This window comes from Ceratotherium simum, chromosome 20 (assembly GCF_057802395.1).
Source record: "Ceratotherium simum simum isolate JZ-2026a chromosome 20, ASM5780239v1, whole genome shotgun sequence".
NCBI classification, from domain to species: domain Eukaryota; kingdom Metazoa; phylum Chordata; class Mammalia; order Perissodactyla; family Rhinocerotidae; genus Ceratotherium; species Ceratotherium simum.
Genome location: NC_141919.1, coordinates 19,997,740 through 20,012,334, shown reverse-complemented (window position 1 = coordinate 20,012,334; position 14,595 = coordinate 19,997,740). Strand labels below are relative to the sequence as shown.

General features: G+C 40.4%; 1 protein-coding gene across 14 annotated transcripts in view; it reads right to left on the bottom strand.

The window, feature by feature from the left end:
• Nucleotides 1–14,595, bottom strand: part of TRPM3 (transient receptor potential cation channel subfamily M member 3) — an 806,860-nt gene that overhangs the window by 46,614 nt on the left and 745,651 nt on the right. For 13 of the 14 annotated variants that reach the window (XM_087444496.1, XM_087444499.1, XM_087444500.1 and 10 more), the window contains 2 exons: nucleotides 14,311–14,562; nucleotides 8,186–8,360 (listed from right to left, as the gene is read on the bottom strand). In XM_087444496.1, coding sequence (XP_087300622.1) covers nucleotides 8,186–8,360; nucleotides 14,311–14,562 — 427 coding nt within the window. Of the gene's footprint in view, nucleotides 1–8,149; nucleotides 8,361–14,310; nucleotides 14,563–14,595 lie in introns of all 14 variants that reach the window. The other variant, XM_087444495.1, reaches the window with a different exon arrangement.

Sequence of the window (14,595 nt, the reverse complement as noted above, 5' to 3'; positions counted from 1 at the left end):
GGACAGTGACCAGTATTACACTTGGTGTCACAAACACAGATTCGCCATAGCTTCGGATTCGCTAAAGATAGCCCCTTGTGTCTTGTTTTTAATGCTATTCTAGATAATATTTAACATCATCTTGGGTTGAGTAACATGCCACGCAGGTGTCTTTAGTATTCAATCCATAGTGATCACTTTTCCTTACCTGTAGTTGATGGCATCTAGCTAGAGTATTGAGTATTATTGTTTTTTAATGACTAATTTCATCTTAAAGATGCTCATAATAAACATTATCTGCTACTCTTCTGTTGGCACACATATGAAGTCCTTCTGAAGTCCCTCACCATTGCCATAGACTTTAGTTTCTTCTCTAAATCTTGCAGAATCCCATTTTTAGATCACTTTTGTACACACGAAAGAGGACACAAATTCCAACACAATTTTCAAGGAAACTCTACTGATTTGCCTCTACTTGAAGGGGTACACACTTTTCATATCTTTTTCTCCTCAGTGGTTAAGTTAGCTCCCCATAGGTGACGAATAGTCCCAACAACTAGATGGGAAGTCAACTTTTCTCCCCCAAGTAAACTTTTTGGGAAGTGGCTTGGAGCTTTTTTGAGTTTTCGAGAATTTTAAATACAGCCCATCTGCTGATGCTTTATTTTCCACAGGGTTATGTAGGACTCGCTGGAAGTATTCATGGTAGAGTAGAAAAAGCCGGGGCTTCAGAGTCATGCAAACTTAGGATGTACCAAAAGCACTCTGTTAAAGGCAGAGTTACAACAGAGTCTGAAAATGGCCAGGATGGGCCAAGCACTAAATTTAATTATAGGCAAGGTATTAGCAAGTCTAGGAAAGGTTAAAGAAAAATTGAATATTCCAAGGTGATAATAAGAGCTCATTCTTGTGAAAGGTGATGAATGATGCTTCTCTAGTATCACAGGCCACTGCTCATTTTAAAGTGAGAGCCTCCTCCAAGACAGAGAATTCTCCAGCCATTTGGGGAGGTTCCTTTTTAGAATCTGGGTGTTCTGCACCGCTATACAAAGTCTCCAGTTCCATCCTTTTAGGACACCACACAATTTGTCCCCAAGAAGATCTTGGAAATCTGAGCAAAGGCTACTCTAGACTGCTTATGAGACCTAGATATCAATAGCTTCATCTGGTCTCTCATACGAGCAGGGTTCTAGTCTTCAGCTGCCTCAAAACTCTGGAAGAGTTATTCCCACCATACTGCTCTTACCATCACCCTCTGTTTGTGCAATGCAAGCTCCTCTGGTCAACTATCTTTCTCTACGCTATTGTCTTCGTGTGATGCTGGGCTTTCTGCCCACTGAATTTTCCCATCATTTCTTCCTTTCCTCCCTGTTCCCAGAGCCTTCCGGAACACCTTTATCATTGAACGCAAACTCTTATGCTTTCTCATGCTTTTATAAGCTCCCTTTCCCATTTTCTTGCCCTAACTAAAGCCCATTTTTCAGGAAGACAGCACCTCCCTGTAACCTTCTCAAATGGAAATTGCACATTCTTATACATCCACCATTGTAGTTCCCATAAGTAATGTCAGCATTCTCACTGATACATGTTGCCTCTTCTAAACTACTGTTCTTCACTCTTGAGCAAAAAATCCTTTCTCCTTTGAGTTTCAGGTCATCCTGATCAAAGTCTTCCTGTCCACTTTCTCTCCTGTCGTTGTCATTCAATGTCTGTACTGACAAACACAGAAGAACCTAGCTTCAAGATGCTTGGCCTCACTTCCAGCATATCCTAGAACCCATTCTCATAGCGCCCCCAGACCTTATCACTATTCTAAATTGTTCTACCTCTTAATTCTGAATGCTAATTTACCATTCATTGACCACAACATCTTATCATCACCATTCTCAGGATCTTTAGTTCTCAGTGCACTTGGTGCTCAGGCTAACTCTAGTCCTTTGATCATTCTTTTTTTTTGCCTAGGTACTTACCAACATTATACCTTTATTTTCTTCTCCCTCCATCTTAGACCCTATAATGCATAACTTCAAGAATCCTTGCAAGCATCTTCAAAAATCCTAGTTCCCTTTCTTTCTGCCATACTGGCACAGCAAAGCTCCAATCTTGGATTAATCCAACCATTTGTTTTTCCTGATCTGGGCTGCTGAGTCTTGACTGAGAAAACAGACAACTGAACTATGCAAATAGGTGGCCCTAAGCAATTCTTTGATGTGTACTGAGTCAGTGACTTTCCTGAGTGGCAATTATAAGACGTTACTCTTCTCAAAGCCCCACTACATTGAACGCCCCCTAGCTCCATACATGTACAACACTTCTCTCCCTCTTTCCTAGTTAATGCTTTGCCTTCTGCTCATTTACTCTTATATCACTGTAATTGGTTTTTGCTTTCACCATGGAAATGAGAATCCTCTGGCCAAAGTTACCAGTGACTTCCTAAAGGTCTAATTGAATGGACTCTTCTAAATATTCACCTAATTGGACTCTTCTCTTGCATTTGCTACTGTTGACTCCTCCATTGTCAGTGTTCTACTCTGGCCTTCTTTTCTCTCTTTACATTTGCTCCCTGGCAAGCCTGCCCACGGCTCTAACTGGTAGTTATATTATTGATCCCCAAATCTATATCTCCAGTCCAGCTCTTTCTACTTAGCTCCAGAGTTCTATATACAAAATAGCCTTCTTCAAGGTTTTCCTGGAATTCCCATGGGAACCTCAAATTCAGTGCAGCTCCAACTGAACAAATCCTCTTCCCCTCATAGTTCCTCCCTACCGGTTCTCTATCTCAGTAAATGATATTACCTTTTAGACTAAGCCAGAAGCCTTGCAGTGACCTTCAACTTCTCCATTTTAAATCCTCATCTACTTCCCCAACTACCGTCTTCTGCACCATGTGATTTCTGCCCAGGTCCTTCTGATTTTACCTTCCTAAAATCTGACGTTGCCTATCTTCTTCATCCCAACTGCTATTGCATTAGCTACCCCATTTATGGACCTTTTAAATTTTTGCTTGATAGCTCTGACTAAAACGTATATCAGATCATGGTACTATCCTAAGCATGGAGCATAAGTCCTCCAACATCTATACTCCTATCTCTCTCTTCAGACCCATCTGTCCTGCTTCCTGCCTCCTGCCTCTCACCCTACAGTCAGCCATATTAAACTACCTGCTGTGCCTGGAACTTTCCATGCTAAATCTCAGTTTGGAATGCCATTTTTCTCCTGCACACACCCCTGCTCCCATCTGCCTCACAAATATCTGCTCATATTTCAGAGCTCAGCTTTGCAAGGCTTCATCTATTGTGCCCCTACTTCACCCTAGGAAGAACTGACTATTTTCTTTTTTGGGCTCCATCTCCACATATATATTGTCAATGTCAGTTTTCCTCTCCTGGACTGTAAACTCCTTGAAGGCAATGTCTCTGTCACATGTGTCACTGCACCTCAGTGTCCAGCTCATAGTAGGAACAAAATAAATATCCATTGAATGAAGAATGAATGAATTAAAAATGGAGCCCAACCTGTGAGCCAAGGCTAAATGAATATTATGATAGTGGAACAAATGTTGATCACCATAGTGCACTGAATCATCACGAAGGCCTGTCTGCAGATATCTCTGCTGTTTGTAAACCTGCTAAGCCTCAGTTTGCATTAGCAAACAAGTTGGGAGGGTATTCTCTAGAATGTAAGGGACAGAAAATGGGAGTGATGCCTCATATTGGCTTGCTTCCTTAGAAATTTGCAAAAACAAAGCCCAGCAAAACAATTCCCCCTTTCCCAAAAGTTGTCGCTGGCTCAAGTTTTTCTTTTCCAAAATATTTTCCTTGGTCAGGCAACACTTCCCATGTTGTGGCTGTGAGGCACTAATGTGCTCTGAATCCACTGGGGAAGTGAGTCCTGAATACCAAACAGATGCAGAGCCTGGACTTTCCAGCACTGGAGTCTAACGACTGAAATTCATAACTATAGCCATCTCCTTCATTCATGCTGTCCTAAGCTTCACCACAGCAGGCATATTTTAGAGACTGGCCTTGAGCTAGCCTAATTTCCACACCTGAAGTGAGGAACAAGTAATTTGAGGCAGAAAAGTAACGCAGGAGAGTGTTTTAGTTTTACATGCATATACATGCTCCTTGTTTCCTGACAAAAACAACTCTTGAAATCCAGTCAACATCACAGAGACACCAAGGGTACAAAGAGTTTTTATAGAAAAACTTTTGTAGTAAATAAATAAATAAAATAGAGCAAAAACAAACAACCCCCCCCCCCAAAAAAAACCCTCTTACTCCGGATTACCTATTCATTTCAGATGGAAAAGCCCTAGGCAGTAAGAGAAAAATAAACCTGACCCATGCATTAAGTAGATTGGATAGTTAACTTAGGGTGAGTGGAAACAGCCAAGTAATATCAAGTTGTCATGGTAGAAAGTTTTGGACATTCTGCTTCCACATTACTACCCAAACTTGTAAAAATACTCAGAGAAGCAGAAAGAAGGACTAAATTTAGACTCTGATTTAGTGCATTCAAGAGCATGATTCATTATCCCCCTGCCCTGGTACAGCCTGGGGAATCTGCGCGTACGGCAGGCAACACCAGGATGCCCTGGAAAAAAAGGGAAGTCTCGTTCATTCAGAGGTTGAGGAAGCCAGAGACACCCCATTTTCTTTGCCAACAAAGGTGCGCTTCCTGGTACCTCACACACCAAAACATAGAACCAGATTTTTTGGCTGGCGGGAGTCCATCCAATTTTAGCTTTGCCCCGGCCTTAGCATGACTGTGCTGGAAATGTATTTTGCTGCTTGTCTTCTCTAAGTGGCGTTTTTCCCCTCAGGCTCCAGTGGGATCCTGACTAGCTCTCAGAAGCCATGCCACATGGGTCACCTTAATGAGATGCCCAAAAGGATGTCATCATTTGGTAGCAATGCATTTAGCAATCCGGAGCCCAAGTCACCTCATGGTAGCGCGCAGGTTGGGTCTTAAAGAGCTAGTATTATATACAACATAAATATCTGAGACGATTTTGGACTATTTGAAAAAAACAAAAACAAAACAAAACAACCAAACAGCAACAGCAAATTCAATTCCCATCAGTTAATCAAGGTGTTAGACAAAGTGTCCAGGCAGAGCAGACCATCACCGTCCCTTCCCCAGTGTCATTATCTGCTGCTTCCAATCACGTTCTTGCACTCACTTCTGCTCCCGACACTAAAGCACATATTTTAGCCTCTACAGAGAATTGACATTAAGGCTGGACTATCATTTGTGTTAATCCAATCCGGTTTAGAGGTGAAAAGCACTGAAGTTATTTTGTGATTTTACAGTGACTCCATTCTTTTTCTTTTTCTTTTGGTCTTAAAGCACATTTGGAAAGTAACCTTATAAGTCTTACTGTAGCTTTTTTGGCCTTATTAATAGTCTCTAGGTTTAGGGCAAACTATGAGGAAAAAAAATGGAATGTATATCAAAAATCTGCAGTTGGGTAACATCGCCTCCCAGAAGTGAGGGTATTAAAGCTGTCCTCCTTTCTAAGGCATAAGACAGATGTTAATAACCCACCCCAGGGCCCCGTTATACATCCATATATGTTCATCCCAATTAAGAAAGATTATTTCCCCAAACATGAAATGGGTTCAGCAATTTTGCAGTTAAAAACAAAGAGAGTTAGATATGGAGCGCGTGCATTACGTTAGAAATGAGTTGCTCTGTGAAGGTGCGTGTGAATGAGCAGCGCTTGGAGAGGCCCACACAGGGCACATCCACATCATGGGACTGGTAGACCCTGGGCAGGGCTGTGGGTCCAGGTGGATATGAGATCTGATCAGCCTGAACACATGCTTCACAAACCAACCTGGACACGGCACAGAAAAGAGGCAAGACACTGTAGGGCAGCATAAACGATTTGTACCTTTCTCAAATAGCTTAGTACTTGGGTCTCCTGGGCAGTTCTGAATGACCAGGTGGGGCAGTCACCCACTCCCCTTGGGCCCACCCAGTGCCATAACATGAAAATCAAATCATTTAGATGACATGGATGTTTAATGATCTTGGCCAAATGTAATGACAGATTTGGGGGCAGCCTTCTACACCCATTTGAGAAAGGACAAATACTCTTTAGCACTCTAGACAGAAAACTGGCTGATTTAGCTTAGAATAGTGGCTACCATTGCAGTTAATTTCAGAATGTCAAAAAGGAAGGTAAATGGTTGGGGGAGGGGTGTCATGAAGGTTGCATCCATCCAAGACTGGGTCAGTTACACATTGGGATTTGGGGTAGAAATTGATTCTCAGAGACGTAGAGCACCACAGATCTAATTAACAATGTGGGAAATCTATTTTCATACTTCACTCACACAAAACACCTCTCTTCCATCTCTGGGGGATTTTGAAGTTCTAAACTACAATCAGCCCTTCTTTTAAAATAGCAATAATAGATCCTCGTATTCAGCCAGATGGTGGTGTTTGTTGCACTAGGCTGGGTTCATAGTACAACATCAATAAATGGCCACTTGTAGAGAGACAGACAGAATCCCATTCATAAAACACACCTACACCTCCCTCCTTCTCCCATCCCAACATGTTGCATTGTCAGAACACCCATGGGGGCTTAATCGCATTTGGAAAGAAAGGAAAACTAGAAAAGGCAAAATAATGTAAGTGGAAAAGCAATTTCTTGGGGCAAAATAGTACACTTAATCTCTGAGGAGAATAATCATAGGTGGGCTTTTTAAGTGTTGTTTTGCCTTTAGGCACCATCTGAAAGTAGGATTCCAAAAGAATTTTCCCCAGTCCCTGGAAAGCTGTGTTGGTGAAGGCTGCACATTGTCAACCAAAGATATTGCAACTGGGAGATAGAGTTAAAATTCTTCCTCAGTGAGTTGGCTAAGTCTCATGAAATGAATATTTGTTCCAATTAGGTGTTCCAAAAAGCCTTCTTGCCTCAGATAACTCATTTTGAGAAGGAAAGGGTATTTGTTCAAAATCCATCACGGAAGGGAAAATGACGTACTGGTGTGTTCTGTTGCCAGTGTACACACACTCTTCACAGGCCTGGAGGACTCACACTCTTTGGTGCTTTGTCCTCATTTTCCTGGTCTCAATCCTACCTGGGACTGGTGGGGGTGGGAGGGGGGGATGCTGACTAGTCTCTGCTCCTGCTCTTAATAAGCTATACTACCTGGTTATGTAACCCTAATCCACGTCCACAGTCCAGGGCTCAGATGGCTGGCCTGTCAGCAAAAAATGTTTGAAAAATGTTAATTCAACAATGTGAGAGGGATGTTATTTCTAGAGCTCAGCTCCTCAGGGAAAATGGGAAATGGCTGCTCCTGGGATTCACTCCTCCACACTGAAGTATATTTCTTTCCTGATGCTTTCTTCCCAAATAATTTCCCAATGCCTGGTGTGCCCTGACATTTGGACCAAATAAAATGCTGGAACAGACTCCTAGGATACAACTATCTTCAAACTCTATACAAGAGGAGTGTTTATTATGGAGAATCAGCATCCATTAGGGCATAAAACACTGCGGCCTGCTGGTTCTCTCTCTGCACACTGAATCACTTCATGATATGGATACTATTTTTTTTCTGGCATTTACAGCAAGCAACTCAGTTAATAACCTAAGGCATTTTCCACACTTCCAGGCTATGAATACTAGCTTCTTTTGAGTCTCAACAGCACATAATTTAAGACAGTGGGAAAAGGAGCTAGAGAATAGTTTCCAGTACAAGGAAAACACCATGCAGATGTTTGCCCTCACCCTTCAATTCTGATGGTGAAATTGAGAATTGTTTATTTGTTCTCAAGTCAAACCCAAGGAATTTATTTTTTAAAGCTGGGGGCTGGGGTAGTGGTGAGGAGTAGTGACATAATATATTCCTAATATTGAAATATTCAACACATGGCCCTAGGATTTTGAATTCCCAAAGAATTTAGATCTTTTTAAATGGTTCATTTCCTGATCAAATTTGGCACATCAGATGTTGATTCTTGTCACAGAAAGGACATACCTGAAGAAACACCTGAGGACTACTCTGCTAAAGATGCATATTCACCTTCTGTAATTGTTTTTTTTCCTCCAAGATAGCAAGCTAGGAATCGGTCCTCTATCTTGAGCCATTTATTGAGAACAAACAAATGAACTTGGAAAAGACATGACCCAATTGAAGTTAAATACCTGACTTTGGTGTATGAGAATCATAAACTTGCTTACGGTCTATCTGGTCCGCAAACACTTCTCCATAAATCATCCAGTAGGGCATGTAGAAGATGTTCTTGGCCAATTTCCATGATGGCTCCTCATTGGGAAAGAGAATGGCTTGTCTGGCGACCCCAAAACTCATCAGCACCACCAGCATAATGATGACAAAGTACATCATGTCTATCATCTGAAAGGGTGGGGAAGCAGAGGGAGAAACAAAGGCAAACCAGTATGATTGAGTGTTCCTATGACATTGACATTGATGGAAATCTTTGAAGGAGGTTCACTTTTGAGACTGCTGATAAAGGATGTTTAGACAGACAGCTGTGTCCAGGTAAGAGGACATTTGGTCTACTGAGGCCAATGTCCATAGAATCTTATCAGTAACTCAAAAATCATTAAAAAAAAAAGTGCATGCACAACGCAACTCCTTCATTTTCCATTGCTGCCTACAGGACCTAGTCAAGACTAGGCATGGAGTCATATAACACAGAAGCTTGCGTTTCTATATGAATGCAGTGCTAACTTTTTCTCTGCTCCCCGGGGAGGCAAATGCCCTCCTTGGATCTCTTTTTTCTTAGCAAAATTGGCATTGGGATAGTTGAACTACTTCAAGAACTATTGCAATGCTGTAAATTCCCTAAGTTCTGAAAGGCTAATGAAGAGTTGGAAAGCTCAAGAAAACAATCATTTAACAAAGCTAGGACAACCCAAATAGCCGTCATATACCATCGTATTCTTGTGGCCCCACTTCATTGCATGGTATTCCACCACAAGCCAGTCTCTCAGAGAACCACTCTTTCTGTACTTACTTTTCCTATCAGGGTATGTATCCTACATGAAGGGTGTTTCCATAGGCATTAGAATCAGGTTGCCTAATGGCCCATTCCAGTGCATGCTGTGGAAATGTTGGATTTTCATCTCGATATATTTATAAAATTCTCTTAACTCCATTCAAGTACAATGTTGACTCTTGTTCCACTTTATTCCTTTTTTTTTTTTTGCTTGTTTTCATGATACATGTTATTCAGGATCTGTTTGTCATATGCCACATTATTTTCCTTTTACCACCAAAAATAGATGAGGATGTAATTATTATTATTTTGTCTGGCCATCACCTATTTCTTCCTTCTTTTAGAAGGAGTTCCCACCCATTTTGGCCACAAAGGTAGGTGACTTTTCCAGGCTAAGTTAATCATGGTACCTCACCCTCTGTCAATAGTGATAGGAGGTAGGCATGTGACAAAAGACAGGCCAACCAGAATCCTTTCTTCGGATTTTTTTTCAACTGAGGCTTGGAGAGAGAAGCTCCCTTTCTTTCTCTGTAATGATGCGAATTCAGAGTGTCTGAGGCTGAGTCCCCCGCTAGGGAAACTGACCAGAGTGAATGAAGTAGATATTCCAGAGAGAGAGAAAGAGCATGTCCTGACAGTGGTTGAGGGCCTGGTTGCAGAAGCTCGTAAGCCCAGTTCCATCATGCACTGCTATAAGTCAATATATCCCTCCTGGGCTTAAGCTAGTTGGAGCTTGGTTTCTATCCCTTGCATCAAACCACCTAATACCTTCTCTGGGATATCAAATTTCTTGAAGGGATGCCCAGGCACAAAGAAATACTCCTGATAATGTTATCAATGATATTAAAGGCTTTAAATTAGTTATAAAATTTTATTTTGAAAGAATACATTCCATGGCAACTATTACTAGAATTAAAAGATTACAGGGGCCGGCCCAATGTGGTTAAGTGTGCGGGCTCTGCTTCGGCGGCCCAGGGTTTGCAGGTTCGGATCCCGGGCACGCACCGACATACTGCTCGGCAAGCCATGCTGTGGCAGGCATCCCACATAAAGTAGAGGAAGATGGGCACAGATGTTAGCCCAGGGCCAATCTTCCTCAGCAAAAAAGAGGAGGATTGGCATCGGATATTAGCTCAGGACTGATCTTCCTCACCAAAAAAAAAAAAAAAAAGATTACGGCCATCCTATATGCCTTAGGATGCTGGAGGCTCAATATATTTTAGGTCAATTAATCCACTTTCGAAGACAACTTCAAAATCCATCTCTCAGTTATCGTCTCACCTTGAAACTAAATAAGAATCTCACAAAATTTGACATTCATTCATATTTGTTCACTGTTCTTAAAAATATATGCTAGTTAATTAGTCATTCCTTTACAACTTAGTGGCCTCAAAACTCTCTTAAAAGTGAGTAAGCCAGCTGTGTTGAAAAAGTTTTATAGGAAACATGGGTCTGTTTTTCATCCTTTCTCTCTCTTTTTTATTTTGTAAAATTCTTCCATCATTTTTTTACAAAAAGTTCTATCAATGAAAAAACATGGGTCCCTCATGTTATGTTTATTTAGATTGATTAAGAGGTGGGTGGAGAGAGGAAGGTGTGTACTCATGAGATTTAGGAGCTAGTTTGACCCAAGAAAACTCAGCCAATAAATACAGCAACTGTTCTAGTTTAATTTCTCAGGACTGTTTTCATTCAGATTGATTGTGATATCTCTCCAAAGGGTCAAAACAAAGAAGAAACATTGTTCCCAAACACTCAACTTCATATATTTCAAAGAAGTCTTAGTTTCCAAATACCAAAATCTGATAGAGTGGAGCGCAGAAACAGAACATTATTAGTGAGAACCGGGGCTGGCTATTTTTGTTTTTAAAGCTAAATTGTCCAGTTGGTTCAATAGTAAGAGCACCGATTCTGTCTCATTCTTGTAAATATTCTCTGGTTGTGTTCTGTAGAGGAGGGTATATACCGTAGTGGTTAAACACGTGTTCTCAGGTGTCAGACTACTTGAGTTTTCATCTCGGCGCTGCTAGTAAAAATAGCTAGGTGGTCTAGTGCAAGTTGCCTTAGTCTTGGTTTTTTCATTTTCAAAAGGGGGATAACAACAACAATATTAATGCATATTATTTTTGTAAGGATTAAATGAGATAATACTTGAAACACTTAGTGTGAGTAGTTCTCTGTAAATGCTAATGTATTATTATTAGAATTGGAAAGAGGTCAGGCTGTGGAGTTAGTCGGACAGGAATTTAAATCCTGTCTTTGTCCCTTGCCCAGTAACAGTTTATTCAATTGTTAAGTGAAGATACTAAAACCTATTTCATGGGGGTGTACTGATGATGACATGTCTGACATGGTATTTGGCACATAGGAAGTAATAGCTATTTTTGTTGTTTTTATTCTGCATTATATAAGTGAGCTTAGTACTAGGCTTAGAGAATCCCACTGAGAAGTGGAATATAAAGGAAAGGGTAAGGGTTCCATTAAGTGATCCTGGATCCAGAGATCAACTGCAATCATACTTGATCAGTATTGTGTCCCGGGATCTCAGCACCTGCCTGTCCCTAGACCTCAGAGCATAGTGAGTTACTTGGCTATTCAGCACTGAATAGGGACTCTCTAATGCGGAGGGGCTTCCATATAATCACATCTGGGCACATTTTGTTAGCGTCCAGCCTGGCAGTCTGTCTGGCTCACTGATAAATTCTACAGCCATATTTTACCTGCCTTCTGGATCAGTGACTCAATTATTGAACTCATTATCTTAAAAGCCCCATGAAAGAGAATGAAGCCCCCAAATATACTCATTTTCTACTTATTCTTGACTAAGTGAAGTCATTCATAAGTTAGAAGGTAGGAAAATGCAGTTCATCTCTCTTAACTCACTCCATAGTAAGGTTTCATTCTAGTCAAAACTGGAGATAATTATGCCATTATTAAAATGATAGACATGGATTTTAAAATAATCTTGTGCATTAGTGTGACTTTAGTTATTTCAAGTATTTAAATGCCACCCAAACTTTTTAAAGTAATATATTTGGTTTGTTTGGGTCTTTTCAGATTTTTTTTTATTGAAATAAAATAAGGTAACAATCAATTAGAAAAAGCAGTCAATCAGATTATGTAATCACCTAATGTAGTGGTTCTCAACAGAGGGCAGTTTTGCCCCCCGGGAAACATAGGGCAAGGTCTGGAGATGCTTTTGTGTGCGTGCATGCGCATACACCCTACTGGCGTCTAGTAGGTAAAGGCTAGTTATGCTCCTAAACATCCTACGATGCACAGGACAGCCCCGCACAACGAAGATGTATCTAGTCCAAAATATCAATAATGTCAAGGTTGAGAAAACTTGGCTTAATTTTGCAGCTCTTATAGTTCTTCACTTTCATTGGGTCCATTTGAGAATCTCATGGAAGCTTGTCCTCTCTGTCCAAAAAATTCATGCACCCACACATTTTTATATATAAACTCGTGAAGGGTCCACAAATTCTCTTTCCTAAATCTCTTCCAAGTTGAGACTCTCCACTTTTAGACATAGGAATTTTCATCACAATCTCAAATTCATTACTAAAATATAAAGAAGATGATATAACAGGCAGTGTAATAGAGTAAGATACACATTTTTTTTCCTAGTCAAAAATCCCCAATTGAACTGGGATTCAGTTTTGGGTAAGTAACTCAAGCTTGATGAATTTAAGTTTCCCCGCTCTAGAATGGGCTTGGTGATATTTTCCCTAAACAATGTTGGTATTATAAATACTGAGCTTTTGTACAAAATGATTAGGAATAGAGCAGAATAAGTATGCTCACCAATTTTCCCTTTTTTCATTGTATTTTAACAAACATAATATGAACATAATGATAACAGATACAATTTACCAACTACCTCCTATGAACCAGACACTGTTGGCCATTTTACATGTGTTATTTCTAATCATCACAACCTTACAAGATGTGTATTTATTATTACTACTTAGAAATGAGTACACTGAGACTCAAGGAGGTTAAATAGATTGCTCAAGGTCTCATAACCCCTCCCTTTACGATTCAAATTCTCCCTCTCCTTTCAAGAGTTTGTCAGTGCTTTTGTAGGAACAGTCTTGGTTATTTAAGATTCATTTCAGTAGAGCCACATACATACACACACACGCACACAATAATAATAATAAATATTGATTTGCTGACTGAAAGGTAGGCAGCAATGATGTATGAGGTAAAACTTGAGTGAGAATGGTAAAGAACATCTATTGAGACCGATTGTTGGTTTCAACAGCTCATACAGCAGGAGTGGAGTAGAGGGTATTAGCAGAGAGGTTTTTCAGTAAGAGGTGTGTGCTACAGGACGAAAGATGCACTTGGCTTTTCCACACATGCCCTGCAAAGGTTAAGTAAGGGATACACTTAGAAAAGTGGGGTAACTGATAAAAAGCACCCAGTTTCTGAGCATCAGGCTCTGATTCTTCCTCTAGTGAGTCTGGAGAGGGAGCCGATTTACTTTCACACTCCCAGATTCACACTGATGCTGTCCCTCTAGGGCTCACTCTTTATGGAGAAAGTCTGGAAACTAGTGTATGATCAAGGAATATTAGAACAAATCCACAGCCATTTGTGGGAAAGCATATTAGTTTGACACTTGGGATTCTTTTTTTAAAGAAAAAGATAAGTAGTAGAATCATTCTGGAACCGGGTTTTTGACAGACATAATTTTCCAGTAACGTAACAAAACACAAGATATATTGATAGAACTTAATGTTCAATTCAAATTCAACCTAACTCAACTTAATTCAACGAGAACCAAATAAACTATGTTTTCCTTCCCTTTGTGTAGGGAAAGACATTTTTCCAGAACTTCATTAAGAAAAAAGAATATGTTAAAAACCTGGAGTGGAGACCCACTCCTCTTCCAAGATCCAGCTAAAATGTAACCTCCCTGTGAAGCCTTCCCTGACCAACATTCTCTTTTCTATGCTCCTGTTGTACTTTATACACATCTCTATTACAGCATTCTCTCAGTGTATGGTAATTACTTCTCTCTTTCGCTCATCTTCAATCTCATGGAATGAATATCTTTATACACCCAACTCCTAGTCTAGTGCCTGGCACAAAATAGATGATGCTTATATATTTTTGTCAGTAAGTGAATGAGTGAGTGATGGCTAATTCTCCAGTTATGTATATAGATGTAGTCAAACTCCTACATACTTAAAAGGAATTAAAAAATAAAACACCCCCAGGGCCATCTCAGTTAGACATTGATAGCAGACCCAAATGAATTATTTCCCTCTTTCTATTATAACCACTTCTCCTCTGAGAACTCATAACATAGAATCAGAAGACCCTGCTTACCATTTTTCCAATCATCATTACATATGGGCCCAAATACTTGTTCACGCCGAAGATGTCTAATAGACGGATGTACCAATAAATGATGTTCACACAATAGATAACCCTTCCGTCACTCCTGAAGGGCTGGTCTTGGAGACGAAGGATCATTCCGACAGAGAACAGAAGGATGGCTATGAGGTCTGTGACATTCCAGTACTCCTGCAGCCATACCTTCACTTTCTGTAGCAACTTCCCTGGCTCTGACATCAGAATCTAAAAGGCAGGAAAGAGAGTGGGGTTAGGTAT